Raw genomic sequence first — 27943 nt, 5'->3', positions numbered from 1 at the left:
ATAAATTCTCTTTAACGTCCAGAGTTTTTGAGTACATTCACGCCGCCTTGAATAAGGCTGGATCCGGTTTTGGTTAAGGTATCTTTTAGACTGCCCCCAACAGCACGCAAAACGTCACCTGCCCCCGCAAGACCTTCTAGCCCCGACGCTGCTGCATGCCACCATGAAGTGCTAGCATTCCCGGGAGATGCGCCTGCGACTCCCATCAACGCGCCCTTGATTGTGCTCAGTTCGTTGATTATTTCGAGTCCGGTGGAACGTGCCCAAACGATTGGAGGTGCGGTTGTACCGTATAACTTGTGTAGACTGTCAGTTGCTAAAAGCAGACTTTGGTTATGCATGTAACGGGCTCGCATATAGGGCAAGAGCGCAGTGTAGGAGCCTGTATCTGTCGTTAAGTATTCAAAGTGTAGAAGTGTGCATATGAGACTTGCCAATGTCAGATCCAGTCGAAATTGCATTCCCTATGCAAGTGACCAATTCTCGGACGTCCGAAAGACCCATGTTCAGCCCCTGCCCGGCCAGTGGATGAACTGTATGTGCAGCATCGCCTACCAGAACAGTTCTCGCACCTTGTCCTGTTCCGATATAAGTTTCAGCATGGCTGTACTTGAGAGGGAAACCGGCAACGCTCTTGTCTTGTATGCCAATCACCAATGGTGGCAATAAATTGGACCCCTCGGGAAGGACACCCTTGGTAAGCGAATCAATATCTGCAGACGCTCGGGCATCATGGGGTTTAATAGAGTGTGCGATTTCTGCTTGTTGAACCTCTGCCCGGGCTACTTCTGGAGAAAGTGGTGTTTCTTTTTGGTGAGAAGCTAAAAGAACAGAATAGAGGTTTTGAAGAGCGGAGTTGGGTAGGCGGAATGCGGCATTGACGAAAATGGCGAGCGTAGCGGGAGAGGAAGCTTTGAGCGCACTCGCAATAGCGGGTGTTGTGGACCATACAAGGGAGGAGGCTGTTGGGGAGAGAGGGAGACAAGCTATAGGACCTGTAGTTAAGAATCGTTGAAAGGCAGTCGAATTGGGCTGCTCAAGGTGCGCGAGGGTGGCATATTTCTCGCGATGAGAATGGAAAAGTGTGGCCACAACTGCATGCGTGTCGTATGCCCAACCCGATGATTCGATGCCCGCGAATTTCCGAACAGGTGAGTTAAAACCATCAGCCCCGATCTACGGGACCACCAATGAAGTGCCCAGATGACAAGTATAGGATGTCTACTCACCAACAATCGGCTACGCAAAGATTTGCCAGTCGAAGTATTAACTACAGGCCAGGAATTGTAGTCTCCCGAACCACTTTGGATCCCTTCAACCTTGGTAGTATCCAACAACTTTACGTTGGGCACGGACTCTAGTTTTCTAAGGAGACCTTGCTGCAAGTTGAGGTTTTCTGTCATCATTGCCATCGACCCGGGAATAGTTCCGGTCGTTGGCAATCGGGCCAAGTCAGAAGGAGAAAAATGAATCCTTGCATCTGATATTCCATCCCAAACCTGATTTGACATAAGTTGATGATGTGTTGTGAGGTTAAAAGACTTTACCTGCATTGCTTCTAGTGGACAAGCTCGTCTGGTGTCGACATATTCCCAGGCACCGGTACCTATTTAAACCATTAGAGTAATACAATACCTCTTGCCACAACTCACTATGTATGAATGCGACCGATTCATTAGTTAGGGAGCTAACGCGATTGGAGTATTGCCCTGCTGCTTCTGTCCAGTTTCTAACTTTGTCAAGACCCGACGCTTCGACCAAAGCTATCTTGAGTCGACTAGTAATAACGTTGGTCCCTGGTATCCGGATAGCTTTAACGATTAGAGTATATACTTTGAATATGCATATATACCAAGTCCAGCGGCCAAAGCAAGTCCGGCCGGCCCACCCCCAATAATAACCACATCATAGTCCTCAGAGGTAGAGGTGGATAGTAGCCTATATCCAACTGGTCGGATATATACCCGATTCAATGTAGCTAGAGGTCTAGGTCGTAATGTGTAGCGTGCGGACTTGGAGCAATGTCGAAGTGATAACATTGTAGTTTGGCCGGCGCTCGAATGAACCCTGTCGATCGAAGTTCCTTGGATGTGAAATTGACGTGTCTGGCGCTTGTTTAGAACAACAACATGTCCTTTAGAGATTCGACTGTCGTAATCATCGACACTGGAAGGTCCACCATTAAGGCTGGCCAAGGAATTCACGAGCTCCTACGAACACCAACGGTGGTATGTGGGCTGCTAAAATGTATTTAAATTACTAACTGGAGTGTTTGAAGGATATCCCCGCACGGGTGGCGCGTCGTAAAAACGCAGTTGCTCCCAAGGAAGAAAACTCGGCGGAAGGAGAAGCACCGAAACCGTTAAGACCATCAAGTTATTTAGTTGGCCCTCAGATAGACGAAGCTCTCGCAAATGGGGAGGAACTCGACATCTTTTGGCCCTTTGAAGGGGGTGATAAAGCCGGTGCCGTTTCAGACCGGACCCAAGCAGAAGCGCTTTGGTGAGCCTATTCTATACCTTGAGACAAAATGTTCTAAATCATATCAGGAAATACGTTCTCTTCACCGGTCTAAAAATTCGAAGAACGCAAAACGAATCGCCCGTCCTACTTGGTGTTCCTTCAACCGTTGGGCGTGATGGTTACGCGAAAATAGCACAAATATTCTTCGAACGCTTCAATGTGGCTGGCTTGTCTGTTGTTGAGCGACCTCTGCTTCAGCTTTACGCTGCCAATGCTGTCTCTGGGATTGTTGTGGACATTCATAATGAATGCACAGATATCACCGTAATCCACGAATCAGCTATACAGACTCAAGCTTCTGTAATTGCACCCCTTGGCGTACGGCATTGCGAAGAATACTTAGCTCATCTGCTGGCTACGAACCAGACCCTAGTGACCTCTCTGGAGCCCCAGCCAGATATTCATGCTACTCTTGTCCGCCTTGCCCGACATTTATGGCAAGGAGGGCACATCAAAGTTCCACTTGCTGGCGATGTCGCCCCTCCAGAGGAAGAGGATGAAGGAATAACCAATATTGCCGCAGTTGTGGTGGCTGGTCGTGAAAAAGCGGTTGTCGAGGCTAACAATCGAAAAAAGAACACCAAAAACAGCACCGCAGCGGAGAGGGCACGGGAGGCGGAGATCGCAGCTTTGGACCTTTTGACCATCGAATTCGAAGATAAACAGGTCACAGTCGGGAAAGATCGCCATCGTTTCTGCGAGCCGCTTTTTGACCCCACTGTATTGAAGAATGTCAAGAGCGTACAGGAGGATCTGAAGAATCCGAAATCTGTTTTTGGCTTGCAAGAATGGGTCAACTATTCGGCTTCTCTAGTTGAATTCGTTTGGAGGTATGCCGTGTATGAGGCGGTTTTCGTTACCGGTGAACTTTCTGTCCTAGACAAGTGTAAGTCTATCTAGTGAATCATGGGATCTCGTTAGTAACGAATATTGTCCGTTACCAGCACTGGCTCAGGGCCTTCACTCACGACTTTTGCCGTACGTATTAAAGGCGGAAGAGGCTGCGAACGATTCCCAACCTAAGCTCGTACGTTCTGTTCGAGTCCCCGAATACTTTGCAGAGTATCGAGAAAAGGGTGATGGTCTCGCCGCTTTTCTTGGGGGAAGCATAGTAGCAAAGGTTAGTGGTCCTGAATGCTGAGATATTGTGACCAACTCAATGTTTTCTGTTGCTCTAGTTGACGTTCTGCGATTCATCGGCTCGCAATTATGTTTCCAAAAACGATTATTCTTCTCGAGGACCGGCTGCTTTGTTGGAGTACATGGTTTAGCTTTAGCAAATATTGTACATGACTAGTATATATATATTCCACACCGCCCGCTCACCGCCCACCCTTTTTCTTTCGTGAACCTCCTTTTTGTGGTATGGGAGTGGGTGGCGCTTGAGGCACGATAACGCTGCCACCTGCAAGCTCAGATTGGTCTCCTTGTTGCTCAATGGTAGTTTTAGCCTCCAGGAAGAACATTACATCCCTTAACTGCTCCTCCACATCCTTTAGCCTTGATTGTAGCTCAGCTCTCTCACTCGCACCGGCAGCTTCTGCCTCCTGTAATTTATTAATCCTGTTCATCAGACCTTCGCTTACTGCCCGTTCTGCCTTTAAATCCTTCTCGAATCTCCGCGCGAGATCCTGCATCCTCTCTGCTCGTTTTTGTGCATTAGCTCGTGCTGTCTCGCTCTCTGCGGCGCGCTCTATGGCTTCGGCACGACTGGCCTCATCTTCCTTGGCTCGCTCTTCTGCCGCAGCCTTAACGCGGGCCAATTCCTCCCGGGCGCTATCCAGTGCGGAGCGGAGTTCCGCGGCCTGCTCCTCAAAATAAGATCTTTGAGAGTCAAGCTGAGAGGCGAGGAGATTCGCATATTCGAGTCCCACCGCTTCGACCTTCTCAGCCGCACGCATATCGTCAGGTCCCGGGCCTAACGAACTCTCCCCGCTAGCTGCGCCCTTGTTATTGGGAGTGTTTGAAGAGCTCGGGATCTCCACGAGCTTGCCTTCGGTACGGTCATGAATCAACCTATGGATATATCCATCACCTGCATAGTCCCAGACACGCTGTGTGGCGAGTTCTAGTGCATACAAGTGGGCCGAAAATTCGTGGTGGGCATGGGCATGAGCGCGGGCGTAGCGGCCGCACCCGATGTTTCCACAAATAAGACATATCCATAGATTTGCGTCTGTCCCACAATCTGAGCAGCGTGCATTGGGATCTGGAGGGCGGACTGTAGAGGAGGGATGTGTGACCAGCATAGTCTGTGAATAACGACAGACAGGGCACCTAATTTATATGTAACGTAAGTGTCGATCTAGCTGGCACTTTCGTGGCACGTACCTTACATCTCCCCATTTACTTAAGCACGAGCAGTGGAAAGTGTGCGAACAAGCAACTGTGATAAGCCCGGTTAATGCGGTGTCCATCCTTTCCAAACAAACCGGACATGTCGGGAGTTCCGACATCACAGAGGTTTGATCTGCGAAGTAAGGGATTGGACTGGCAGCATCTAACGTGCTTATCCGAACGGATAGTACCCGAACAACATGACATGTTTCGGGCTGGACGCAGTGTTAATCATAAACTAATTAATATGCAAACCGCGTACCTCCATTGGGGTAAATTGGCGACCGTTATAAGTTTCTAGGAAAAGGTCGGCATCGCCTTTGGAGCGGAATTTGATGACCGCCATAGAGCGATTTGGTTGATTATCACTGCGTCATAGTCGTCACAAGAAATATTACATATCTGTGGGATACAACTTACTGTACTATGCGGAGATGCTGAATACCATCGGCTGCTGGTGACGTCCAGGCCAGTAGATCTGATGGCCCTATATAAGATGGAACCGCGAGGATGGCGAGAACAGTCCCATCTTTATGCGAGAGCTCCTCCAGCAACTCGGGAGAATCGTCTACTTCCTTTCTTGGAGGCCCCCTGGACTCCCTCAAAAGATGCACGATTCCTTGACCTATATTGGTAACCCCGGAGCGAATTTCTTTCGTAGGCACAAACTTGCCACTGGCCGCCCGAAATGCAGATCCTACCTCTACTGGTTGACGATGAACCACACAACATAAATGAAACGATCTTACCTGTTCGTTTCATGCCGGCTATTTCGGATAAATTATCACTACCTCCAGAATAAAATCAACCCAAGTGATCCCTAACAATCCCAGGCGATAGTCTTTAGATGGACTGGCAGAGATTACAGAGGCTTCCAGCGGAGTTGGGTCAGTGCTTGATGCGGCAAGGTGCGGGTGGTTTGGGAGAGACTCGAACAAATTATTCGGAATGTGGGCGTTGGGTGAAGGCTTATTAAATTTAAGTAGAGATATGACAATATGGTAATCAAGCATGCTCGTCGGGCGACGCGCGATCGCGGTAGAAGCTTCCTGCGCTCGGGATGCGCCGAGAGATGGTTGTGGCTTGGGTGATTGAGGCCCAAGGTCACGTGTTAGTCACTACGAGTTTGTATTTAGACTAGCTTGTATGCGAATCAAATTGAGGTATTATCAAGGTATGGTGCGTAGTGACTCGACTTTGTAAGTTCATCAATGGCGAGGATATCACAATGCGGGGATTACATCTAGAAGGGAACACTCTTTGTTGGAATTTCAGTGTGCTGGAATCTCTTCTTTCCCTCTCCGACTCCAAACTCCCCAACGATGTGTCCATCTCCCGAGCTACTTCGTAGCAGATACTTGTAGATAACCAGGCCTTCCAAGCCTACCGGACCCCTGGCGTGTGTTCTGCCAGTACTGATGCCGACTTCGGTTCCGAAGCCATATCGGAAGCCATCTGCAAAACGAGTACTCGCATTTACAAAGGTCCCAGCACTATCTACGGCTCGGCAAAATATCGAAGCATTTTCCTGGTTCTCAGTAACTATTGAGTCCGTATGATGGGATGAATGCAGATTGATGTGAGAGACCGCGGCCGCAAGAGAAGGAACTGTGAGTACCGCTAGTGTATGAGATAGAAATTCGGTCTTATAGTCAGACGGTACTGAGGGTTTGACTAGCTGAGGACGCGCTTGAGCCAACTCTCCCAGAGAGTCAAGAGATTCGGCATCACATCGTAACTCGACATTATTGGTCAATAGCGCTTCGGCAACTTTCGGCCAAACAGTATTAAGGAGCGCCGCATGAACCAGGAGCGTCTCGGCCGCATTGCATGCCGCCGGATAGTTAATCTAGCAAAGGACATTAGTGGTATGAACCTTGTTTTAAAAACAGGCCTACCTTCGAGTCCACAGTGACTCTTACGGCCTTGTTTACATCAGCCGTCTCGTCCAAATACACGGCACAGAGGCCGTCAGCATGGCCCATAACGGGTATGCGGGTGCTATGCTGAATAGATTTAACGAGTTCATTGCTCCCACGTGGAATCACCAAGTCAATGTAATCGTCCATCTCAAGGAGCGCCGAGACTTCATCGCGGGTGGAAACTGTTTGGATATAGTATTCGTCCAGACTGCTCTTGGCCAAGGCCGAACGGATCGCAAGCGAAAGTTGATGTGCTGTTTTAGCTGACTCCTTTCCACCCTTGAGTATCGCAGAATTTCCTAGCACTTTATTAGCTTCGGGCCATACCACAAGTAATCTAACGCACCAGATTTAATAGCAAGCGAAGCAATATTGACAACAACTTCTGGTCTTGCCTCGAATATAACCAAAAGTGCTCCGATAGGGCATGTTACTCGATAAAGCTCCAAGTCATCGTCAAGCTTTCTCGCATATGTGACTACTCCATTGGGATTGGGGAGATTGGCTACATCAGTGATACCTTGAAGCATGGAATCCCATTTATCACCAGAAGCAAGATCAAGCCTTTTAACGAGCGAGGGTGCTAACTTGCCAGCCTCAACAAGTGTCTGGGCTACCTGCGCATTCATTAATAGGGGAGGCCGTATAATATAATTTAACAAGCTACCTCCATATCTTGTTTATTAGCTTGCAAAATTACTGTCTTGTTTTCTTCGAGTGATTGTCGAATCGCATGAAGTGCCGCAACTCTTTCTTCACCTGTGACAAGTTGAGACGCCTCGAAGGCCATCTTTGAAGCACGAGCAATGGATTCAGCGACCATGACTGATGGCGGTAGTGAGTCAATTCGATATGTTTACATGCCCTCAATAGGTCAATTTGAAAATACACTCGAGCTACATTGTAATCAAGGGACTTGAAAGCTACAGCTGTTTGTTGGCTTTCTCGAGCGCAAGAACTCGATCCACCTGCTGGACTAAGCGACTAACCCCATCGATACTCATTAACAGTGGTACAATAAGGAATGGTATATAGGATAGCAGCAGAACTGTGAGAGGACTAAGTAAAATATTGTGTTTACGGAGTAATTGGGATTGAGAGCTCACTTGACAACTGATACATGTTAAGAGACGAAAATTCGCTTGTTTTTTCAGTAATGTCCAAAACATTTCTGGGAGTGGCGAGGATTGTGGCCAGCACTGGTGCCATTGTGGTCGTTACATGGGCCCCATACACGGTCAACAAAACCGGAACATAAGGAGAATCTAGCCCATGGTTAGTTGCTACACGCCCTCGCTCATTAGATGAGTCCAACTCACTCTTTTTGAGCATATAAATTCCCAGAATGAACAAAGGCAACTGAAAAAGCCTATAGAAAATAGTAACGGGATATCAATTATGAAAAACACGAAGCTCAACAAATATCCTTACTCTTCGATCACAAGAAATGTGCGGAACCACGTAAATTGGGTGGACACGCCATGCAAGCCCATGGCGCCCGCAATTAATGGATCTCCCGACATTTTGAGGTACATTTGAGGAAGGCGCCGCAGAGCAGCAGGAAACACTCCCGGAGGCAAGACAGCTTGAAGGTCCATGAGAATCGAGGGAGGTATGTGCACCTATTTAGCTTAGCACGCGTGTTATTAATTTATCTTGTTTGCCTTACTGTAAAGTACACTAGGTACAAGAGATCTAATGGGCGTTCGCTCAGACTTAAGCACATGTCGGTAGAATCTGTGGCTCCGAAAAACTGGATAGGGTGTAACACTTCTTGGAAACGACAAACAGCTAGTGTCTAACGTTGCATCAGGCGCTTGCAATTGCTTGAATACACGGTCACCATCGCTGACCCTGAGGCTGTTGCAGCAAATCACGTGTTGACAAGCACCCAGACCAGATGCCAAATTCACTAGACAGTAGCCACATCTGACCTGCTATGATATTATTTCGATTACTATGTGGCCTAGTGCCGTTTGTCGCCTTCGCCAGTGCATCCAGTGGGGATCGATCACCACCCTTTCAGCAATGTCTTTCGAATTGCGTGTCCCGTGCATGTACTGAGGCCAATGGAACCAATGGGAGTCCGAATCTCCCACTAATTCTTCGATTGACACGGTGGACTTGCACAGATGACTGCAAATACCAATGCATGCACATATTAACCGACATCGCCTTACACGAACAAGTCAGGGCTCAAAACCAAGGATTGTATTCTCATTCTGGTACCCGAGTGCACCAGTATTACGGGAAATGGCCATTCTGGAGGTTCGCAGGGATGCAAGAGCCAGCTAGTGTAGTTTTCTCACTACTAAATATGGCTGTTCACATTGCGGGTATGAAGAAAATAGCCAAAGAAATCCCAAAGCATTTCCATATGCGAACTTTGTACCTTGTCTGGTCCGGCCTAGCTGTGAACGCCTGGGTATGGAGTTCAGTATTCCACACACGTGGTAAGTTTCCCCATGTGCTCAATACAATAAATTCCCTCAGTTCTCCGAAACAGACACTCCAGCGACAGAAATCCTCGATTACTTCTCGGCTGGATTGGTTATCCTCTATTCCCTCTTCTTCACTGTAGTACGGCTGTTTCACTTGCGCCCAGTCGCAGCGACGTCTCGTCCCAGCATCACATATAAACTATGGGCTATGTCGTGTGGACTGATGTACCTCGGGCATATAAGTTACTTAACGCTTCTGCCACGTTTCGATTACACATACAACATGGCCGCCAATCTGATTGTTGGGCTTATACACAACGCCCTTTGGTTGCTTTACCCTTGGAGTTCTATTCGCTTATTCCCCGGTCGCGACAAACACTATCGCCCCAGTTTCTCGCTCCAACCAGCCTTGTTCGTCTTACTGACGACTCTTGCCACTTCATTGGAGTTATTCGATTTTCCGCCTTGGTATCGTACAGTTGATGCTCATGCACTATGGCACTTAGCTACAGTCCCAATCGCCCCTCTTTGGTATGATTTTCTTGTGAAAGATGCCTTAGACCAGGGATGGAGACCACTCAAAATGTAACATTGGACTTCCAGAACATATACATACGTTTCGGCATAGCCTTGTGTGATTCTATTCCAGTAATATTATTATATCAATCAAACGAGCTCGTGCTTCTTGAAACTATCCTTGACCTGCGTTGATTAGTTGGTTGATCGTCACCCTTGAATTTTGGAGTCAAGCTCACTGTTGTAGAAAGTCTTCATCTAAGAGGGCACGGAGACCTAGAGTTGCTAGGCCTTTGGAGACAGCAATGGCACGCTCATGTGCCTCTTGGGTCCTAGCGGCGGCTGTGAAACCTGGCGTATGATTCCCACCGCCCGGCGTAGTTGGAATCGCTTCATGAATGTCAGCACTTCTAGTAATGTTGAAACAGTGCTTGACCTTACCGAACCCAGGGTGTATAGCAGGTAATTCTATGAGGTAGATAACCAGTCGTTAGTATCAGTGTGTGTTGGGTCCCCTTTCTTACCGTATGTAACATTGCCCTGACAGATCCGATTAGCCAATATTCGTCCGTTAAATCTAGGCGACTTACAAAGTCAGTAGATGCCCCAATTTCTTCGTTGGGCCTGTATGGGTATCCGTGTCGGCTGGCCATGATAGCTCCAAATTCATCTGACAGCAGTTGGTTTGACTGAAGGTCTTTCATGCTATCTATCTCAGTGAATGTGATCTCACACGAGGTTGCATGCGCTGCAGCCCTATGCCAAGCAACTTAGTGCTCTACTATATTGACACAATGACGGACTTACTCAAAACACCTGTTAACTCTGGCTCGCAAGGCCACAACTTCACTCCAGGCAGGGGCTCTAACGGTGTATGTCATCTTGGCATAATTTGGGATAACTGGTGCGCGCATGTGAGTATGTACTTATTTACTCGCGCGGTTCTTCTGGACCTCACCATTTGATGCCCAGTCACGTCCCTCAATTATACCATGAAGTCTGGCAGTAGGATGAATCTGTTGGCGTAAAGCACTGAGCGCAGAATACGCAACGAATGCAGCATCCAAGGCATTTCTCCCTTCCCATGGAGCAGCTCCAGCGTGTGCACTAAGTGTTAAGTTCATCAGTATTTGAAGAAACCGAATAAATTCGTAAATACCCTTTTCCGTGATACTCGACTGTGAAGGCCTGCAACGCGAGTGTGGCCGAATTTTCCACCCTTCGGCTGTCTCCTGGACCAGGGTGTGCCCTGAAGTCGAGGTAATGAGACTTGGTACCTTGTGTCAGATTCATAGCTCGGAGACCTACATCATACAAATGTCCATTTCTTGGTATGCCCCTGCCTTTATCAAGTGAACCTTGCCGGCTCCCCCTTCTTCGGCTGTAGCAAGTGTTGGAACGAGTGACTAAAACATATTTAGCTGTTCACACATACCGGGTGTGCCTAAGAGTATTATTCGTCCAGAGATGCCATGTTTTTCCATTGCAGCCTTGAGCCCCACAGCTCCAGCTATACCAATTATCCCAATAAGATTATGGCCACACGCATGACCGATACCAGGAAGCGCGTCCATCTCGGAGTTGAGACCAATTACGGGAACAGACTTTCCAGATTTGTCAGGAAGCACAAAATCGGCTCTCCAGGCCGTGTTGCCCGGTAGCTGGGCAGCCAGATAGTGACGAGTGACCTGAAACCCTTGTTTTTCCATGAATTCTGTCAACACGTCATGGGCATATCTTCGTGGTAGAATTTGAGTTTGGAAACAACCAGCGTTGGCAGAGACTCACTTGACATCCCATCTTAACTCAGGATGATCTATAAACAAAAGGATAGATGATGGGCGACACGGACAAACCCGGGGATTGGTTCATCGACTTACCGTGTATCTGAAGGCTAAGCTCTCGTAGCGACTCGTTCAGTTCGTCGATAGTTTTGTCACTAGTATCGGCGGCTTCGGGAGACGGAAGTTTATGGGGAACCTTAATGTCACTATCTGCCACCTTCCTACGGTCGGGTGCAGGTCTGGTTCCACTGTAAGGAGGAAATTGGTATTCTGGAGGCAATTCAGTGCCATTATGAATGGCCTTGTGTTCACCGATTGCCTTAGGAGGTGAAGAACTGGGCGTCCCGTCTGTTGGTGAACATTGAGTAGGTTTTTTGCGTTTGGTCTTAGTACTCAAGAGAGCACGCAGGCCGGACCAGCATCCAGCAGCCTCAGGAACTTCAGAGTTCATAAAAAAATGTAGTCAGAGGACTTAATCTTAGAGGGGTTTTCTGCAAGGCTTGTGGTAGTTAGGTAGAAGCTCGAGTTTGCGAGTTCGGGAAGGCATATCTGATGGGCGTACACGTAATTATTTAAACGCGATTGAATTACTTTTTAGAGTCTAAAAGGCCAAGACATTCGTACACAATACCTTATTCGTAAAACTGCATAACTGACACTGGATAACACCGGCCCCCACTCGGGCGCCTATAGGATACAACCAAGATCGAATACTGAACACCACATTCTCTGCACTATTGGAGGCGTACCGACGGAGATCGACTGAGACCATTGGTATCGCCAGATCCATTGGCATACTTTGCAGCACCGAGTTCGCGCTGTTGAGCCAATCGGACATACCCGAAGCGATGGAAGTAATTCAGCCCTCCAAGGAATTGGAGACCAATCTACCAAGGATGGGTTCAGCAAGGGTCACACTCTTTAAACTAAGATGCTCACAGGGTAAGACCTAAGGTTGGTCATAAAGTCCACCGCCAAGTCTCTAATGTTTGGGTCCGGATGAAATAACCCAAAGCACAATGGCGTAATACCGCCATGATGCGGTGGGACTAGTGCAAGGAGCTGAGATTGATAATTAGCACAGGTGTAATTACAGCCAGTCATATACTTACCTCTACTACCTCTTCGTATGATTGAACATACGCGGTTAGTGATCTCATGATCAACTCCGCTTCACTGTCTGACATATTCCGGCCATATCTAAGGCGAGACACCAAATGGTTTATATCAATACTCTTGATATGACGATTCTCGAGATGAGCTTTGAAATCCTATTGAAGATATCAGTCTGGTGATAGGCACACGAACGAGAGTGACGTACGTCGCGATATGATTTGTAGTACGAAGTTTGTCGCCAGGCATTTATCCTCCAGGAGTTGGATGGCATTTCGCGTGCAACGAGGGCTTCATCGATGAATGTTACACCGCTTCCGAGTTGGCCTTCACTATACGGTCTGCTTGGGTGATCGATCTCGGTGGTTTTGTGGACCTCGTTCTCCCAACGAGCGGTAAGCCGAACAAAGCGTTGAACATAATCAGTGACTCGGGCCCGCACTAGTAGTTCTCCAGCATGGTGCTGAATCACAGCGCAGATCTAGAATCAGAATGCATGTCAGTATTAAGAAATGAAGATAATGGATGGGACGTACATCTTCCATTAACATGCTATCGCTGCTTTCACTCTCGTCAACCTTCTTAGATCCTCCGCGCGACTCATCATCTTCACCCTTTGATGCGCCGGATTTTTGAACCAAACCAGAGGGAGGCGCAGGAAAAGCACCGGTACCGCCAATTCCGGCCGTGCTCGGAATACTGGCGCCGATGCCTTGTCCGATCCTTTCGACAGGGGAGATATGAACAGGAGTCGGGAGTGGAGGAGGCGAAGGTGGTATCGTGATGTCCTTACGGACTGTAATTCGCCCAGTGTTGATATTACACAATACGTCCCAGATCGGTACCGTCTCAAACACAGGGTTGGATGCTCCCGCGATAAACCAGTCCCTGTAATCAGTAGTCTCAGTCAATGGAATGCCTAAAGTTCGTATACAAACTTACAATCCCTCTAGTACACGGGTATGAAATAGGCCTACAAAGGGAAACGCTCTTTCGGTGAACCCCCGCAAGACAGAACACCCTGCTCCGAATGCGCACGCCGCAAGAACGAAATTGGCAACGTCCCCAGCCGGACAGCGTTGCCCCAAGAACATTACTCGCTTCTGAGTGACGAGCGCGTTAAATAGTACGACCAAGGGGTGCGTTTGCGCGCCTTGAGGATGCAAATGGGGAGTAATCGGGCCAAGAACGGGGTTGGACGAAGGGAACGTGTTGATAAGTTTAATTAGAGAGAACTGTTCTCGATTTTAGTTGGATATCATCTTATAAAGAAAGGAATGCTCACATCTCCAACTTCCTCCGGGAAAGTTGAAAGCGGACAGTGGACAGGCAGGTCCAAATGACCCTCTTTGAGGCGCGTGTAGTATCGAACAAAGGACGTGTAGAAATGGGTGTTTCGGCTGTTGATCACTTTTCTGGTCACAGGGGCAATCGAGCCGTGTCCAGTAGAACTATTGTCCCCTCGGTTGCCGAGATGGATACTGGATGCTACAGACATTCGGTCGAATGAAGTACGAGTAGCAGAATCTCCATTGGGCTTTGAAGTAACATCCTCGTTTGAGTCGCCGTTCTTCATCGTCAAGCTTGTTGGAGGCGAGTGAGAATGAGCAGAGTTGGACGTAAAACTTGATTTGCGACTTCGAACTCCGGTGACAATATCCGTGTCGAACGTATCCATTGATATAGTCGATGAGATCGAATCATGAGGTCCAGTAACGCGGCCATCCTTTGTGATCACGTCGGCAAGTAGCTCAGTGCCAAAGAACTTTTCAGCAAACACGTCTTTTCGCTCTGTCGCTCGCATGATGAGCATTTCATCCCGAGATAAGACAGGCGCTCGCGAAACATCCATGGCATTCACCGCATCAAAGAGCCGAGCTAGACACTGCACGTCTGGTTGGATGAAGTAGTCATCCAAGGCCATTGTCAAGATGGGCTTGAAAATATGCAGATAGGGATGAGGAGTGCATAACGCCAATGCTTTGACATTTGCACCGCTACGTCCTAGCTGAGATTATTTACTGGAATGGTGGAGCAAATGATTCGTACGTACCGTCGAGCGTTGGGGTTCTTGACGGTGCGAACCAAGTTCAGAACATAAAGCAGTGGTTGTTTCTCCCCCGATGCAACTGGTTCGTCGTCAATAAGCGAATTGGTGACCCTGTTTTCGGTGACTTGGTTGAGGAAGAAAATGGTCCAATCAGACTTCTGGTCATGTACGCCATCAGGAATCATCATTTCCGCAATAAATCTGATGGGCTATCAGCACCCAACGCGGCTTTTACGCTCGTCCCACCCACTGTTCGTCAATGCCCATTGGGTAGGGGTATTGATGAGTTAAAACCGAGCCCTGGTCGATATCAAATTCTGCCAACAGAACATATGCAGCATGGCTATACGAGTTTGAAGGTACAGACATCGCAGATAGCCACAAGGAAGGGTATTAGGAGCTCGAGATCGAGGCTCTAATTAATGTGCGCGGGGAGCACGTGGTCGTGATGCTCTATTTGGCAACCAGATTAGGGTCCAGTCTTTCGATCCACCACCATGAATGAGCAATCGGCACAGCACAGGTTCCCGACTATACGACGAGGAATCAGTGTGGCCGCAAGTGGTATTCCTGGTGCTTCTTCCCGGTCGTTCAACCAACCACGCGTCGCACCTCCTTCTAGATTTAATCCAATATTTCTTGAACGAAATTATATGAAGAAGACGCCGAGGAACCGATTGGCAGGTTTAATGCGGAAGACGACTTTTTTATGCTTGAATCAGCTGCACGGAATAAATACCCTGTGCGCATAATCATATCTCTTGGAATGCCCCAGAGACCGCCTCCCCCGCCACTTAAGGAGCGCGGCGAGGACGCCCAATGCCTTCCGAAGAAATCGATACCTGGACGTCGTAAATCTAAAGGCAAGAGGAGGAGAAAGGCCAGGCCTACCAACGAGGTCAAACGGCCACGGCATTTGTCAGAGAATCGCCATGAATCACCACGGCCTCGATCACGGTAATCCGGATCTTCTACTTTGACTACCGGCTACTAACTTCAGAAACAGGTTAAAGGTCGCCAAGAAAAGTGTTGCTCGCATCAAAACCAAGGCACCATGGTCGGAAAAGCGGAGTCGCCGAGATATTCCCATTGAACCTCGTCAATCATACCCTGTTAAAACAATTGGGTACGACCTTGAGCTCGGTTTGTTCAGGGTCATAACTTACCCTTCTCTAGACGATATAAGCGTGCACGCAAGGTTGCATTCGACCCACCTCATCCGCCTACCGCGACTCCAACTCCAACCCCACCGCCAGATAATCGCGGTGCTCGGTTGGCTCTAGACGTAGTAGCGCAGGGTATATTCCGCCTGGACCCTGCTCTCGCTCGCTATAGTTTACGATCAACTCCATTATTCCTCGCGCGAAATCTTCGCGACGGCTGGTCGGGAAAGGTTTGGTCATGGGATAAAGCAGAGCCCAAGGATTCAGGTGATCCATCACTGTTACTTACCTTGCACATCCTAATAGAGCGTTTTATAGTCAATGCACTACACATTCGGGACCCACAAACCTCTGTTGAGCGGCTGGAAAGGTGGATTGCTAAGTCAACTCGCCAAGTGTCCAGATATACGCCGGCAACCGTCACACAATCGTAAGTTTCAAAGGTGAGGTATCTAGGAGCACCTACATACATAAGGAACAGCGCATTGCCTCGTACATTCTGTCTCAAATTGACGAGATTCGAACTTGGAACCGCCGCAAAATTCAAGGTACCTGATTCCGCCAAACTCGCAGCTAATCTGTACATTGTAAGTTTGCATATTGAAGTCCACTGAATTCGAACACACATGTTATGCACAGCATAACAATCCTGGCGACAGCGAACCATTGGTATTCGACTTGGGCGTAGCTGATCTTACGTTTCCGACATCTGGGAATGGCACACTGGAAGTACCATTGCGCATACCTTCTTTGGAATTCCACAATAAGAACTCTGCTCGATCTGGCACTTCGATTCCCTTTTTTGTACACACTATAGATGATGACATGCAGGTCTCTCTTCGTGCTCTTTCTTTGCCTAGAGGCCTTGCGTATGTCGGAGTCTTGCTTTATAATTTCACGGAAATCGGCACACCAGCCGGAGAAACTGTTACTTGGGGTGACAACGCATCTCGCTTGTATTCTCGAGTCGATCTCGTTGGTCCAAACACTAGTTCTTCTGGATTCGCACCACTATCACAGCGTGCAGAGACTGTTTGGCTTCGCTCTAATATCACTCCAGAGAATGCTACCGCGACGAGAGCGTCCGCATCAGTGGGTTCCAAGCTCCGGCCTATATTCACTTTGATGTCGAGTGGGGAGTTGATAGTGCTGCTCGATTGATGTATAATCGTGTATCAAACATTCGACCTTTACACCCTAAACCACCTCCGCCTGATTTTAAATTAAAGTATCGCCTCACCGTCCAGGGAGAGCATCACGTTTTCGAGCAGACCCTTCAGCCTTGGGCATGCGCTGTGTGTAGTATATGCGCACCATTCCCTGCTCTACACATTCTTCGAGTCCATTATGAGCGCGCGCACCCACAGGTTCAAGTTACCATCAACCAGGAGGTGAGTCGAGTTCTGGATCCGACCTACTTTATTCATCTGTGTATGCGCACCAGAAACAGGACATTGTGTCTAACAGACGAGTCCGAGAGATCAAAATTGTTTTACCCCCAGTCAGCTTTGAGCTTGTAAGCGATGACAATGAAGCTATTCAGGTACCTCAAGAGATTGCCCCTTCGACCCGAATCGGTGATATGCTCGCAAATCGGGCCGAGTTCGAACGTGGAAACCATCCACCCGATCTCCAACCACAACTAGACGATAACGAGCCCCTTTCTCTCCCTCCCGAAATACCAGGCATCCTAACTAGGACAGACGTTGAGGTTGAACAGCGAGAGACCCCTCACCAAGTCTCGGCGAAGCCCCACTGGTTAAAGGCGAAGGAAACTCGGTTATAGAAGAAACGCCTGCCTTGGATCTCGAGCCCATTGTCAGAGTCCAGAGTCATACACCCGAGCCCACACTTTATTCGCCTATTCGAAACGCAGAACCCGGGGGTATCTTTTTGCCACCATACTCGAGTCGAGTTAATAACCAAGGGCGCATATATGATGTTTTGCGCGAATTGCCGACGAAAGATTTTGGGATATTAGCAGAGCAAGTACTTGCAGCCGAGGAAGAATTGTTTGCAAAGGAGGCTACGTCAGCATCTCAAGCTGGAGTCCAAGTCGAGACCGAAAGGGGAAGGTTGATGTGCGCATTATGGGCTCGTTGGATGGTTACGAATAGGTGGGAGAAAATCAACAATCTGATTCGCGCGATCTTTTAATGTTTATTCAGAAATAAGTTTATCAAGAGTCCATTCGAGTGCATGAGCAGATTTTTGGAATCGGACTATATAAAAATTATAGCGGACCACGTAGGACATGAAGAACTTTTGAGCTTTTTGCTTGTAAGGACGCATATATTCATTCTCGTCAATATGTCTGACTACGAAACCAATAGCTCATGGTAACTCGACGTTTCATTCAGCTAAAGGAAGCAACGATTCTCATGAGAAAGCTCAAACGTTTTGTTGAGCAACGAGATTAATCATAACTTTCAATGTGTCTGGGCCCATGTGATGGCGAGCCGGAGTGCGTACCCACGTCCCGCGTGCGCCCCTTTCAGGGACAGTGTCAAACAGTAACTCGTTATTACCAAAAGGGGTAATATTAATGCGCCTTACAAGGCACAGTCACGATACTCGTCGAGCAAGTTCCTAATAAACGCTACCATGCTTATAATCGAGCACCCCCACTACCACCACCACACTCTGTTCAAACTCATAGACATTTCTATAAGAAAATCCGACGCGCACTCGACTCCCTTTTCTACAAAAAATACATTCCTGCTCACAACTCACTAAAGTACGATACCTCGTTTCTACTATAGCATACAAAACGGTCCTCGCACTGCGGGAAGTTTACAAGGAAGTTAGAATTAGCCAAATCATCCTGAGATTGATTCTTTTGCTTATGATAAACGTCTGTTCAATAGGTTTTCGTACAACTTGTTGTTTCCCTATTCCTACATGGTTGAGTTACTTGAACAACCCAACCTAGATCTCACTGTCTTTCATCAGTCTCCAAGTAATAGACTCACTGCAAAGAGTAAGTTAGGATTATTCCTGAATTTTCTGACCACCAAGATTTGACCAAGAGGAATGGAACTCATAGAAATAGATTGCATAAATAGTACCATGGTAAAGTAGCTTCTTCATGTTGATGAATAGGCAATTACCAATCTAATGTCTTACAACATAGTCGCTAGATGATGTGATGTGCTGCCTAACTGAACATGGTTGTGCTGATATCTCTAACGACTTGGACCTCGATCTTTGCTCACAATCCCATTCTACACAAGGGGGGTTCGGCTTGATTTATCTTGGCTTCCTAAAAAGCGGCCAACCTGTCGCAATCAAGTCTATAGGGATTCTAGGCAAATGCGGTAACTCAGAGGAGAGCCGCAAGAGCTTGAAGGTACGCGTTGTTCTGAATAGATATAGCTGTACCTTACATCGCTACGGGATTGTAGCGTGCCGCCAAGGAGCTATACATCTGGGCTCGGTCAGCCCATCCCGGCGTACTCAAAATACTTGGATTTGCACAATTCAAGAACCAGATAGCACTTGTTTCTCCATGGATTAATAACGGCCCACTTGGGCCATGCCTCTCAGGAGACCTTGATGAAAATTATCGCCTTCAGCTCGTATGCACATAATACTTTTGTTAATTGGTTGATTCAAATTATTCATCAAATACGTTTCAGTGTGTCCAAATAACAGAAACACTGTCGTATCTGCATGGGATTGGAATTGTATGTCATCGCTTTGCTAATAATTCGGATTGCTGAAGTGTTTTCTCATAGGTTCACGGAGACTTGAAACCCGTAACTTCTTTCAACCCTATTCAATGTGCCTATCTAAGACTCAATTACGCAGGATAACATCCTTTTATCAGACGATAAAAGGCCTCAACTGGCCGATTTGGAAGCGCAATGTTGACAGGAGATTTCAGCCTTGGATTTACCCCCACAAGCTCCAAATGTTCGTACAGATTTTCGGTAAGTGGCAGAATGCCAAAATTATCCTGCGCGTTGGCAACGGTGGTGAATTTGGATAAATTAAGGCGCCAGAGCTTCTAAACAATGGTGATCATACGGCTAAAACTGACATATATGCACTTGGAATGGTACGCAAGATATATTCGGGGTAGTCCTTCTTGATTATATGAGTTTTCTGACCTCCACCTAGACCATGTTGGTGTGTTATACCGTGTCTCGAATATTGGTATCGTATTGATTGCCCATACAGAATATCATGACCGGGAAACAGCCATTCTCAGACAAATCAATTTTAGCCATTGTCATGGAAGTGGCGATTAAGAAGAATCGACCATCCTACTCTGCTTTTCTCGTATTTGTTGAGAAGAAGCATAGGAGGGACCGACTATGGCAGTTGTTGGAACGCTGTTGGGCTCACAATCCCGGAGATAGGCCAACGGCTACTGAAGTACTTAATTCCGTGCGTACACTCATAATTTGATGATCCCTACGATAATACTCAGACTACAATCTACGTATCCTATAGTTGCTTGAACTTGAGCAGGAGCCTCAGGATCAGGAGCCATCCAGTCCAAGCGCGCACGTTAGACCTTGAGTCGGACCTAGATCACTCCCAGGCCAAGAGGGGGTGTCGACCCTACTGTTCAAGGCATTTCTCTTTCTGTTCTCGACCATGATATGCTTTCTGGCAGCAAAGATAATTTGGAGCAGGGTTATCTAAAACGAATTTTGGAGCGGATGGTCGATTGGTCACTATGACATTCAAGCTTGGAACAGCTCATGAGTGGGGTATAACATGGCATTCGTAATTTATTTTTATGTTCTTTTGTATGTGTATCGATTATGTTTCGGATTAGTATAGCACTATATGCTCCACATCTGATATGATAAATTAGACAGTTAATTTGCTCACGGACTCAAACTTCAAGCTACAAAATCGATACATATAATTCAATTGACCCGTTTTATGTTAGTGCCAATATCATAACGAAATTGTTATAGATGCCTTGAGAGTGTCCCTTCGCCCGTAGTGACAGTCTGCCTTGGGGAGGCTAAACGAAATAGGTGAACCCAAAATCGTCGAGAGTCAGACCAAAGTACGTGCATGCAAACTCCAGCTATGAATACCAAATATCGACCTGGCTTAGTCAGCTTGCAGCATAGTGGACACGCATCTTATTATACACTCCAACATTATCCCCCGCTGAATATGCCTGTGCCACTTACAGACGAATCTAAGCCCCTTCCACCAGGAATAGTCCTCGGACCAGACGGGAAACCATGTAAAGTCTGTTCCTCATTCAAAGCATGGTCCAAATCCCAACGCTCAGGCTCAAGCTCAAATGCCGCCGCCAAAGGAACAGCCGCCACCGCCGCAGTCGCAGCATCCAGCACGACCACATCACGCGAAAACTGTCCAGCAGACGTAGAAGCCCTCGGTCGAGCAACATGGACATTCCTCCATACCACGGCCGCATACTACCCAACAAGCCCGAGCGCGCAACACCAATCGTCGATGCTTGCTCTGCTTCGTTCGCTTCCGTCGTTGTACCCATGTTCGCATTGCGCTTCGGATTTCGGAAAGGATATCAAGAAGAACCCGCCCGAGGGGGTTGTTGGGAGTCGGGAATCACTTTCGAGGTGGCTGTGTGAGCGGCACAATGAGGTGAATAAAAACTGGGCAAGGAAAAGTTTGATTGTGGGATAAAGAACTTGGATGAAAGGTGGAAGGATGGGCCGAGCGATGGACGTTGTGATTAGGGGGAATATGTAAGTGGGTGTTATAGATTCTCGGAGTGAGCTCATAGTGGGTTTGTAGATAGAATAGAGATGGAGTAACCACCACTCAATCATAGACATATTGAACCACCAAATGAAAACACGTTCTCGTACCCCTGTGGCTAATGTACCAATTTAGGAAACGGAGGAGTTATTACCGAGCTCGGGACGCCCGGTGACGTTCGTGGAACCTTGCTCATCCACTGGCGATAGACAACGCACTCACACACCCCTATACACTATCGCTTCTTGGCTGACAAGCACAGCTCCGGGGATGACGATCGAACGCAGGATATCCAAACCTCACTATCCATCAGATGCATTCACCTTGTTCCGAATCATCCAGAGCGCAAGGCACGTTCCCCTGGCATCACATGGTCAGCTATATGCGATCTTTCAACTCCCCGCCCGGGTCGTGCACCGGTATAGGGGCAACACTGCCTAACCAGAACCTCTATTCTATACACGAGGCAACCTTTGATTGCATTATAATTGTAATTCCACCAGAAAAAAACACATGAATGATTCGTGACAAAGGGACGTAGATTGTGGGATCATATGTTGCGTGCGAGGGATATCATGAAGAACAGAATTAACAAAAGCGTGGTGCGATGGAGTAATGAATGATACAGAAAATCCCAAATACTCATACCAGACGAGCGAGTTCCTACCAAGACAAAATGAAAATCCATGAATAATACAGTTTCGGTTGGTTGTGGGGAAGAGAGCCTAGGTCAATCCGTAAGCCTTGCGGACACGTTCCATTGCGATTTGCAGCTGTTCACTCGTCCCGTCTTCGTTACGGAACCCGGTCGCAGATGGGGCTGAGCGAATGGGACTCTGATACAGAACTTCGATACCAAATTCGTCGTCTTCATACTTCTTGACCGAAGACGACCCCGAGGCCGATCCGCTGCGTGCATGCGAAGTGGAAGAATTCGAATGGCGGGGTTTAGACGTGCGGGACGTTGACCGACCGAGCACGGGGCGTGTGGTAGCCCGACTTTGGGCGCGAGAATGTGCTGATTTAGGTTTACCGTCTTCGTCAGCAGATGTCCAGCCTTCTGCTCCGTCATCCACTTCATCGGCTCCACCAACGACGACCTCTGCCCCTAGTGCGCGTTTGCCTTCGTTGATAAGCGCCTGAAGCTGGGATGACATCCAGTCCATATGCCCGGACATCTCCATGTCCTCATTATCGACTTCGTCGCCCGAGTGGGCATCCGGTTTAGATCATGATCATGGCGGGAAGATGAACCGGAAGGACCGGGAACAGAAGTGGAAACAGGAACGGGAGCTGGAGCTGGAGTGCTGCGAGACGAATCGGGTGCGGTATGGTAAGCCGTGGACCGACGGAGTGACGAAGCCGGGCTCTGATTCCGAGGGAAGACGGGGTTGACAGGACGTCTCCGGCGAGCAGCGCTAGTGTGTACATGCTGGCGCCGGGTGGTATTTGCTCTTCGACGAGGAGTGGTGGCAGGCGCAGAACTCAGATTGTTCTTCATCTTGAGAGTGGTTGGGGCTGGGCAAGGTATAGGGATATATGAAGGACCTGCAGTCGATGGATGCTCGCTCTCTACACGTGGTGTATATGGAGGGGGTGGAGGAAAGCTCTCGATCGTTGAGGGTTCGGGGTTGATAGGGAGACCATCTTTGCCTCGATCTCTCCAGCTATAAATGAAAGTATTAGCAATATTGCCTAAGCTCGCCCAAATGGCAACTCACAGTCTATAGGCCGTGAGCCCGACAGCAGTACCGATGACTGCTGCACTAAATGCCGTGGAAATAACACTATCAGCCAGTTCGGCTATACGTCTGCGCTTGGGTGCTCGAATCTCTGCCATGGTGGGCAAGCGTAAAGCCGGGCAAGGAACCGAGGTAGATAGTATAGTTCATTAGTATGGTCACGTGTTGCGCGGCATAAATCTCACCAGCCGCTTCTTCTGGCTCGTCACGTTGCTCGCTAAAATCCACATAACGTGCGGGCGAGTCTATGTACGCAGAGGCTGTGCTTGTCAAGTCAAGCACTGATGAAGGGCCGGCTTTTGCTTCGGGGGACCATCGACCGCGTTTCCGGCTGATGTTGGCGGAGCGTTCTGGTGTGGTGTTGACATTTGGACGGGCTGGCCTCGGCCCTAGACGTCGTGTGCGCTCTGGAGACGAATAGTCGAGCTGTCCAGGGTCTGCTGTTGATGCATCGAACGGATTCGCGAATGGAGTGGGAAGGCTGAACGTAAAGGAGAAAAACATCTATGGTGGTCTATCTCTAACTGGTAATTCTTTGCTTAGGTTCGTGCGAGGGCCATGCGAGAGCCTCGTGATTTCCGTGGTCTCAGCGCTTGCATCACGTGTCTAATTCATTTAATAATACCATATATGTGACTCGCGACTTGATCAAACCAGGGATGAGTATGTTACCAGATCTTAGGACTCAAATTTAGGATCTAAACTACGGTCAACTCTCTCGACTCGCAAGTTGATGGTGCAAGTTTTGCGGTAAAATTGAATTTACCCCATACCCTATTTGGGTCTAAGCAATTCAGTCGCTGTCAATCAATTGCGGTTATGGAGGTTTCTAGTAGAGGGAGTTGACTATAGTCTATTTCGGCCACGAAAGTACGTACTGTAGATCAGGAGTAGATCATATTATCTGAAAAAAAAGGCTAATGAAATTGACTTGTTAGCTCTCTTATATTAAAAGGCATTAAGTTACCACGACATTCCTCTAAACGTCACTCGGGATGGTCCCCGATTATCTCCAGGTATCTTTACTAATTCTAGGGGTACACGTATATACTTCACTCACGGTTCACCCTGACCGGAATTTATACCGCCCTACCATATACAATATACCACAATAGAGTTTTCCCAGTAAATATTCAATGCTTCTATCAATACGATGACTTCCGCTCTTCTCAACTCTATCCTTAATGATGACTTTAACTTTATACAGGAGAAGGAGTCCAATTTTCGGAACAAGTTCTAACTACCTCCCATACATCTTCTCTTGCTCTAGAGACATCCACGTAAATATCATCTTGGGCACATTTTAACCACAAGTCGCATTGTTCTACCTTCGTATCATGCGCCATCACCAAGATATCCAAGTAGTTGCTTATCTCTTGTATATCTGCTGGCTCAGTTGAGTTCTCTTGGCAATGATGGTGTTAGTTTGTATAGTTCTATCAATGGTCGAGATGCCTGCCAAAGCGGATGTTCAATTATAAGATACACGGGTATTATTTGGCCATGTATAATGTAACTCACTTGGGTCTTTAACTCATTGGTCGTTTGATTTACGGCCCCAGTTTCTTGCGCTCTTCCGGTTCCTCAAATACATCACGGGTAATTTGGACAATTGTGATCGCAAAGCCGAAAACCAATGGCATACGATCTGTGAAAAGTATTGATATGACTGAATTGGATAAGACAATACCAGGTGTATGCCATACCTCGGCCTTTAACGCCTTTTCTAGCCTGTCGTACTCTGATTCGAAGAGTGAGGTTATACAATCCATCCAATTATTCATGTTTCTAAAATCTGTCGGATATCCATGTTTAACCATCCACACTATCTACTCGTGACATACCACTCACAAACCACATTTCCCTTATTAATTTCTGGAGTGAGAAGGGGTTCCCAAGTAGGACACTCCAAAGCGCACTGCACGATAGGATCTAGGTGCTTGACAAGCTGCTCGAGTGCCTCGCGCACGCATGTGGTCCAAGATGATTGCATTTCGCGATCGAGGACGAATAATTCGTCAAGCACTTGAGATATAACTTGTTTTGAAATGGCGCGTGGTTCGGATTGTTTTAGTTGAGTCTCATATAGCCTCTCCACTAGAACTGCCTTTTCGGTATTTTGTTCTTTGAGAATGACCGAGAACTTATTGCGCCAAAAGCCCATCAGCGAGCTGTGGAAGTGGGATAATCTGGTTTCGGAAGAATTGGTCTCACGGTTTGATTGATTTGAAACCTTGCCTGCCGCATAAATGTCATCCGAGAGGACGAAAATGGTGTGCGCTGCCCATTGCACAGTGAACAAACTTCCAATGAGTGAGGCACATGTGTGGAATCCTTGGTCGTGTCTACTAGTTTGCTTATAGATAAGTTACAGTTGAGGAAGAATATTCTCGGATGACTCTGTGATGGTAAAGTCGGGGTTATACTGATAGACAGGTGACGATTCACGATTGTAGAGATGTTCCATTGAGTGCCATGCCGACAGATTATCCAAAATCGAAGGCCGTATCTTCCAGTCAATTTTTGTCGCCTCTTTTGCGGCAAGCAGAAGTATCGTTTGCGCAAAAAAATGACAATTATAACGCTGTAAGTGTATATTTTGGCTAGTGGGTAGCTATGGATCGCCCAGAGTGATTTTAGAATGAACTCTATCGTCAGTGGGTTGTGCGAGCGTTAGGCATCCAATCATAGCTAACAATCCGAGTCCGAGTAAGATGCATCTTCCAGCGAAGCTATTTGCTCAATGTTTCATAAGCTTCGACTCCATATTCATATATGCGGTCCAAAGACACAGGTTTGTCTGAGAGCTGGCAGCGGTCGATGCGAAATCATTCACGGTTGGTAGTCGAAGGCAACGTACTCGTGTAAAATGGTGATCTGCGCTCCTTTCGTAACTGTATCACTTCAATTTGAGGATGGGTGCGACGCTGAAGCCAATCATACAACGGGTTTCCCTTTCTCCATTCTCCTTGAACTCGACCCGGAGTGGGGCTTCGAGGTTCAAAGGCGTCGCTTGATTTTCCTATACGTATTAGAGGGCTGGTAAGATGCACCCGGAGGGACAGACATATTACATCAGTTCAGATGGTGGGAGAGGGAAAATGCCTGATTATTACTGCCCATGGTTCTGGGCGCTTTGATGGTCACGTGGATTTTCGCCGTCTCGCTACTTCACCATGTTCCGTGCTGGCCTCCGTTCAGTATGTAGATCTAGCTGAGTTTGCGCCCATGACTAACGGAGTATTAGATCACTAGAGCTCAGCGACAGGTAATAACCCCATCGAGGATTTCTGTTCGCCTTCTCTCTGATGAAGTCCGAAAGACAATCGATAATGCACGTTTGATTCTATGCGCCTGATGCATTCTATATTGACTCAAGTATTTGTTTGCATAGGCGGTAAAGTCTAAGCCGTTGGTGCTTTTCATGAAAGGAACGCCCGATATTCCTCAGTGTGGATTCTCTCGGGCCGTCATTCAGATTTTGGGCTTGCATGAGGTGCCCAAGGAGAAGATGCAAACGTATAATGTTTTGGAGGACCAGGAGCTGAGAAACTCTATCAAGGAATACTCGTAAGTTTAAAATGCCTTGGAGAGATAATGCGGGGTATTGAAGATGATGCGTAGCGAATGGCCAACCATCCCTCAGCTATATGTCAATGGCCAATTTATTGGTGGATGTGACATTGTTATGAACAGTGAGCTCTATTCATCTATCTTTTTTCAATTTATCTAATAATATGCAAGTGCACCAATCTGGTGAGCTTGAAGAACTGTTGGAAAAGAATGAAGTTATCCCGCCGGTCCCACCTGCAGCCAAAACCGAGTAGATCATAAATCAAGTCATGTGAATAAGCAACTCTGATTATGTGATCGGCGTAAAATACATTTAGATCTATAAGCTACATTGCAGCTGGGGTATACATTCACTCTGGCCTAGTTTTCCCAAAACTCAAGCGCTCCTCCCTCCCTGATTTCACCTCGCTGCACCTTTTCCCCCTTTTCGCGCATAATATCCTCGATATTCCTATTCTGTCGGCCGTCTTTCCCGGTACCGGCAGTATCTTTGAACCAGTCGAGGTTATCTGCAATAAGGTGTCTAAAACGTTCTGTGTTGGTTAACCAAGCAAGTAAGGACGGCAATGACCCACTCACCGATTTTTGCAGCCCGGACATTGAACTATGACAATCCCTTTGGTATATGCCCGCTTAGTAAAGGTGTGCGACGAGCGGTGTCCACAGTTAGCTACAGTGCAAGTGAACGTTAACGATAGCCTGGGCTCCTCTGGGTTCTCAAACGCCAGCTTTTCTCCAGATGGGGGAGGCAAGCCTGCATTGGAATTTTGGTTCTGCGCAGAGCAGAGGTGGTGAAGTTGGGATTGGGTGGCAGGGCGAGGTGCGAGCCGTTGTTGGAGCGACGAGCTCGCTTGCAGGGGAAATCGAGGGTAATGGTGTGTTGATGCACGGGTCGGGATCAGAAGACGAGTCTGGGAGCTAATAAACTGGCGGAACTGCACAAAATTTAAGCGGTAGCCCAATTTAACTATTGAAGCTATCACTTACCATGGCCTTCAAATAAAGTACCAAAATTCAGTACGAGTCAAATAAATTACAATGTTGACGATTATGCCGTCCGAGGC

General features: G+C 47.6%; 11 protein-coding genes across 11 annotated transcripts; 4 read left to right on the top strand and 7 right to left on the bottom strand.

Annotated features, from left to right (window-relative positions):
• Positions 1-11: 11 nt before the first annotated feature.
• Positions 12-2039, bottom strand: RhiXN_05166 (ubiquinone biosynthesis monooxygenase COQ6; the record flags this gene model as incomplete). The annotated part of the gene is made up of 6 exons (XM_043324982.1): positions 12-296; positions 478-1176; positions 1230-1499; positions 1548-1606; positions 1653-1796; positions 1853-2039. 6 exons carry the CDS (start codon positions 2037-2039, stop codon positions 12-14), a joined length of 1644 nt encoding a protein of 547 aa, XP_043177401.1.
• Positions 2040-2129: 90 nt separating this feature from the next.
• On the top strand, positions 2130-3794 carry RhiXN_05165 (actin; the record flags this gene model as incomplete). Its single annotated transcript, XM_043324981.1, has 5 exons — positions 2130-2228; positions 2279-2502; positions 2550-3409; positions 3468-3643; positions 3702-3794. 5 exons carry the CDS (start codon positions 2130-2132, stop codon positions 3792-3794), a joined length of 1452 nt encoding a protein of 483 aa, XP_043177400.1.
• Positions 3795-3845: 51 nt separating this feature from the next.
• Positions 3846-5622, bottom strand: RhiXN_05164 (BRCA1-associated protein; the record flags this gene model as incomplete). The annotated part of the gene is made up of 5 exons (XM_043324980.1): positions 3846-4800; positions 4855-5075; positions 5123-5228; positions 5281-5566; positions 5610-5622. The coding sequence occupies 5 exons, from the start codon at positions 5620-5622 to the stop codon at positions 3846-3848; spliced, it is 1581 nt and encodes a 526-aa protein (XP_043177399.1).
• A 481-nt stretch (positions 5623-6103) lies between these two features.
• On the bottom strand, positions 6104-8380 carry RhiXN_05163 (gamma-glutamyl phosphate reductase; the record flags this gene model as incomplete). Its single annotated transcript, XM_043324979.1, has 8 exons — positions 6104-6709; positions 6759-7081; positions 7129-7399; positions 7450-7607; positions 7772-7830; positions 7889-7895; positions 8102-8151; positions 8214-8380. 8 exons carry the CDS (start codon positions 8378-8380, stop codon positions 6104-6106), a joined length of 1641 nt encoding a protein of 546 aa, XP_043177398.1.
• A 1594-nt stretch (positions 8381-9974) lies between these two features.
• RhiXN_05162 (polarity axis stabilization protein) lies at positions 9975-15055 on the bottom strand (the record flags this gene model as incomplete). Its single annotated transcript, XM_043324978.1, has 21 exons — positions 9975-10129; positions 10181-10207; positions 10264-10279; positions 10330-10495; positions 10547-10640; positions 10698-10846; positions 10899-10988; positions 11048-11120; positions 11175-11476; positions 11528-11555; positions 11620-11953; positions 12181-12210; positions 12273-12410; positions 12463-12585; positions 12636-12794; positions 12845-13117; positions 13173-13524; positions 13579-13871; positions 13922-14633; positions 14690-14887; positions 14937-15055. 21 exons carry the CDS (start codon positions 15053-15055, stop codon positions 9975-9977), a joined length of 3831 nt encoding a protein of 1276 aa, XP_043177397.1.
• Positions 15056-15452: 397 nt separating this feature from the next.
• Positions 15453-20376, top strand: RhiXN_05161 (kinase domain protein; the record flags this gene model as incomplete). Its single annotated transcript, XM_043324977.1, has 19 exons — positions 15453-15643; positions 15693-15812; positions 15863-16116; positions 16168-16279; positions 16331-16436; positions 16489-16941; positions 16983-17240; positions 17294-17628; positions 17673-17930; positions 18717-18829; positions 18990-19198; positions 19254-19427; positions 19488-19535; positions 19587-19607; positions 19679-19781; positions 19854-19909; positions 19972-19980; positions 20032-20241; positions 20308-20376. 19 exons carry the CDS (start codon positions 15453-15455, stop codon positions 20374-20376), a joined length of 3099 nt encoding a protein of 1032 aa, XP_043177396.1.
• Positions 20377-20991: 615 nt separating this feature from the next.
• Positions 20992-21773, top strand: RhiXN_05160 (erv1/alr family domain-containing protein; the record flags this gene model as incomplete). Its single annotated transcript, XM_043324976.1, has 2 exons — positions 20992-21403; positions 21700-21773. 2 exons carry the CDS (start codon positions 20992-20994, stop codon positions 21771-21773), a joined length of 486 nt encoding a protein of 161 aa, XP_043177395.1.
• A 516-nt stretch (positions 21774-22289) lies between these two features.
• Positions 22290-23810, bottom strand: RhiXN_05159 (uncharacterized protein; the record flags this gene model as incomplete). Its single annotated transcript, XM_043324975.1, has 4 exons — positions 22290-22762; positions 22819-23231; positions 23286-23397; positions 23492-23810. 4 exons carry the CDS (start codon positions 23808-23810, stop codon positions 22290-22292), a joined length of 1317 nt encoding a protein of 438 aa, XP_043177394.1.
• Positions 23811-24856: 1046 nt separating this feature from the next.
• On the bottom strand, positions 24857-25773 carry RhiXN_05158 (replicase polyprotein 1ab; the record flags this gene model as incomplete). The annotated part of the gene is made up of 3 exons (XM_043324974.1): positions 24857-25101; positions 25158-25609; positions 25679-25773. The coding sequence occupies 3 exons, from the start codon at positions 25771-25773 to the stop codon at positions 24857-24859; spliced, it is 792 nt and encodes a 263-aa protein (XP_043177393.1).
• Positions 25774-26482: 709 nt separating this feature from the next.
• Positions 26483-27133, top strand: RhiXN_05157 (monothiol glutaredoxin; the record flags this gene model as incomplete). Its single annotated transcript, XM_043324973.1, has 5 exons — positions 26483-26506; positions 26554-26574; positions 26701-26876; positions 26931-27001; positions 27051-27133. The coding sequence occupies 5 exons, from the start codon at positions 26483-26485 to the stop codon at positions 27131-27133; spliced, it is 375 nt and encodes a 124-aa protein (XP_043177392.1).
• A 106-nt stretch (positions 27134-27239) lies between these two features.
• On the bottom strand, positions 27240-27869 carry RhiXN_05156 (uncharacterized protein; the record flags this gene model as incomplete). Its single annotated transcript, XM_043324972.1, has 3 exons — positions 27240-27402; positions 27459-27814; positions 27867-27869. 3 exons carry the CDS (start codon positions 27867-27869, stop codon positions 27240-27242), a joined length of 522 nt encoding a protein of 173 aa, XP_043177391.1.
• Positions 27870-27943: the final 74 nt, after the last annotated feature.

The sequence above is a fragment of the Rhizoctonia solani genome, chromosome 2, assembly GCF_016906535.1.
Source record: "Rhizoctonia solani chromosome 2, complete sequence".
Classification (NCBI taxonomy): Eukaryota; Fungi; Basidiomycota; class Agaricomycetes; order Cantharellales; family Ceratobasidiaceae; genus Rhizoctonia; species Rhizoctonia solani.
Note: the sequence above shows the minus strand (reverse complement) of the source record. Positions and strands in the feature narration are given on the sequence as shown.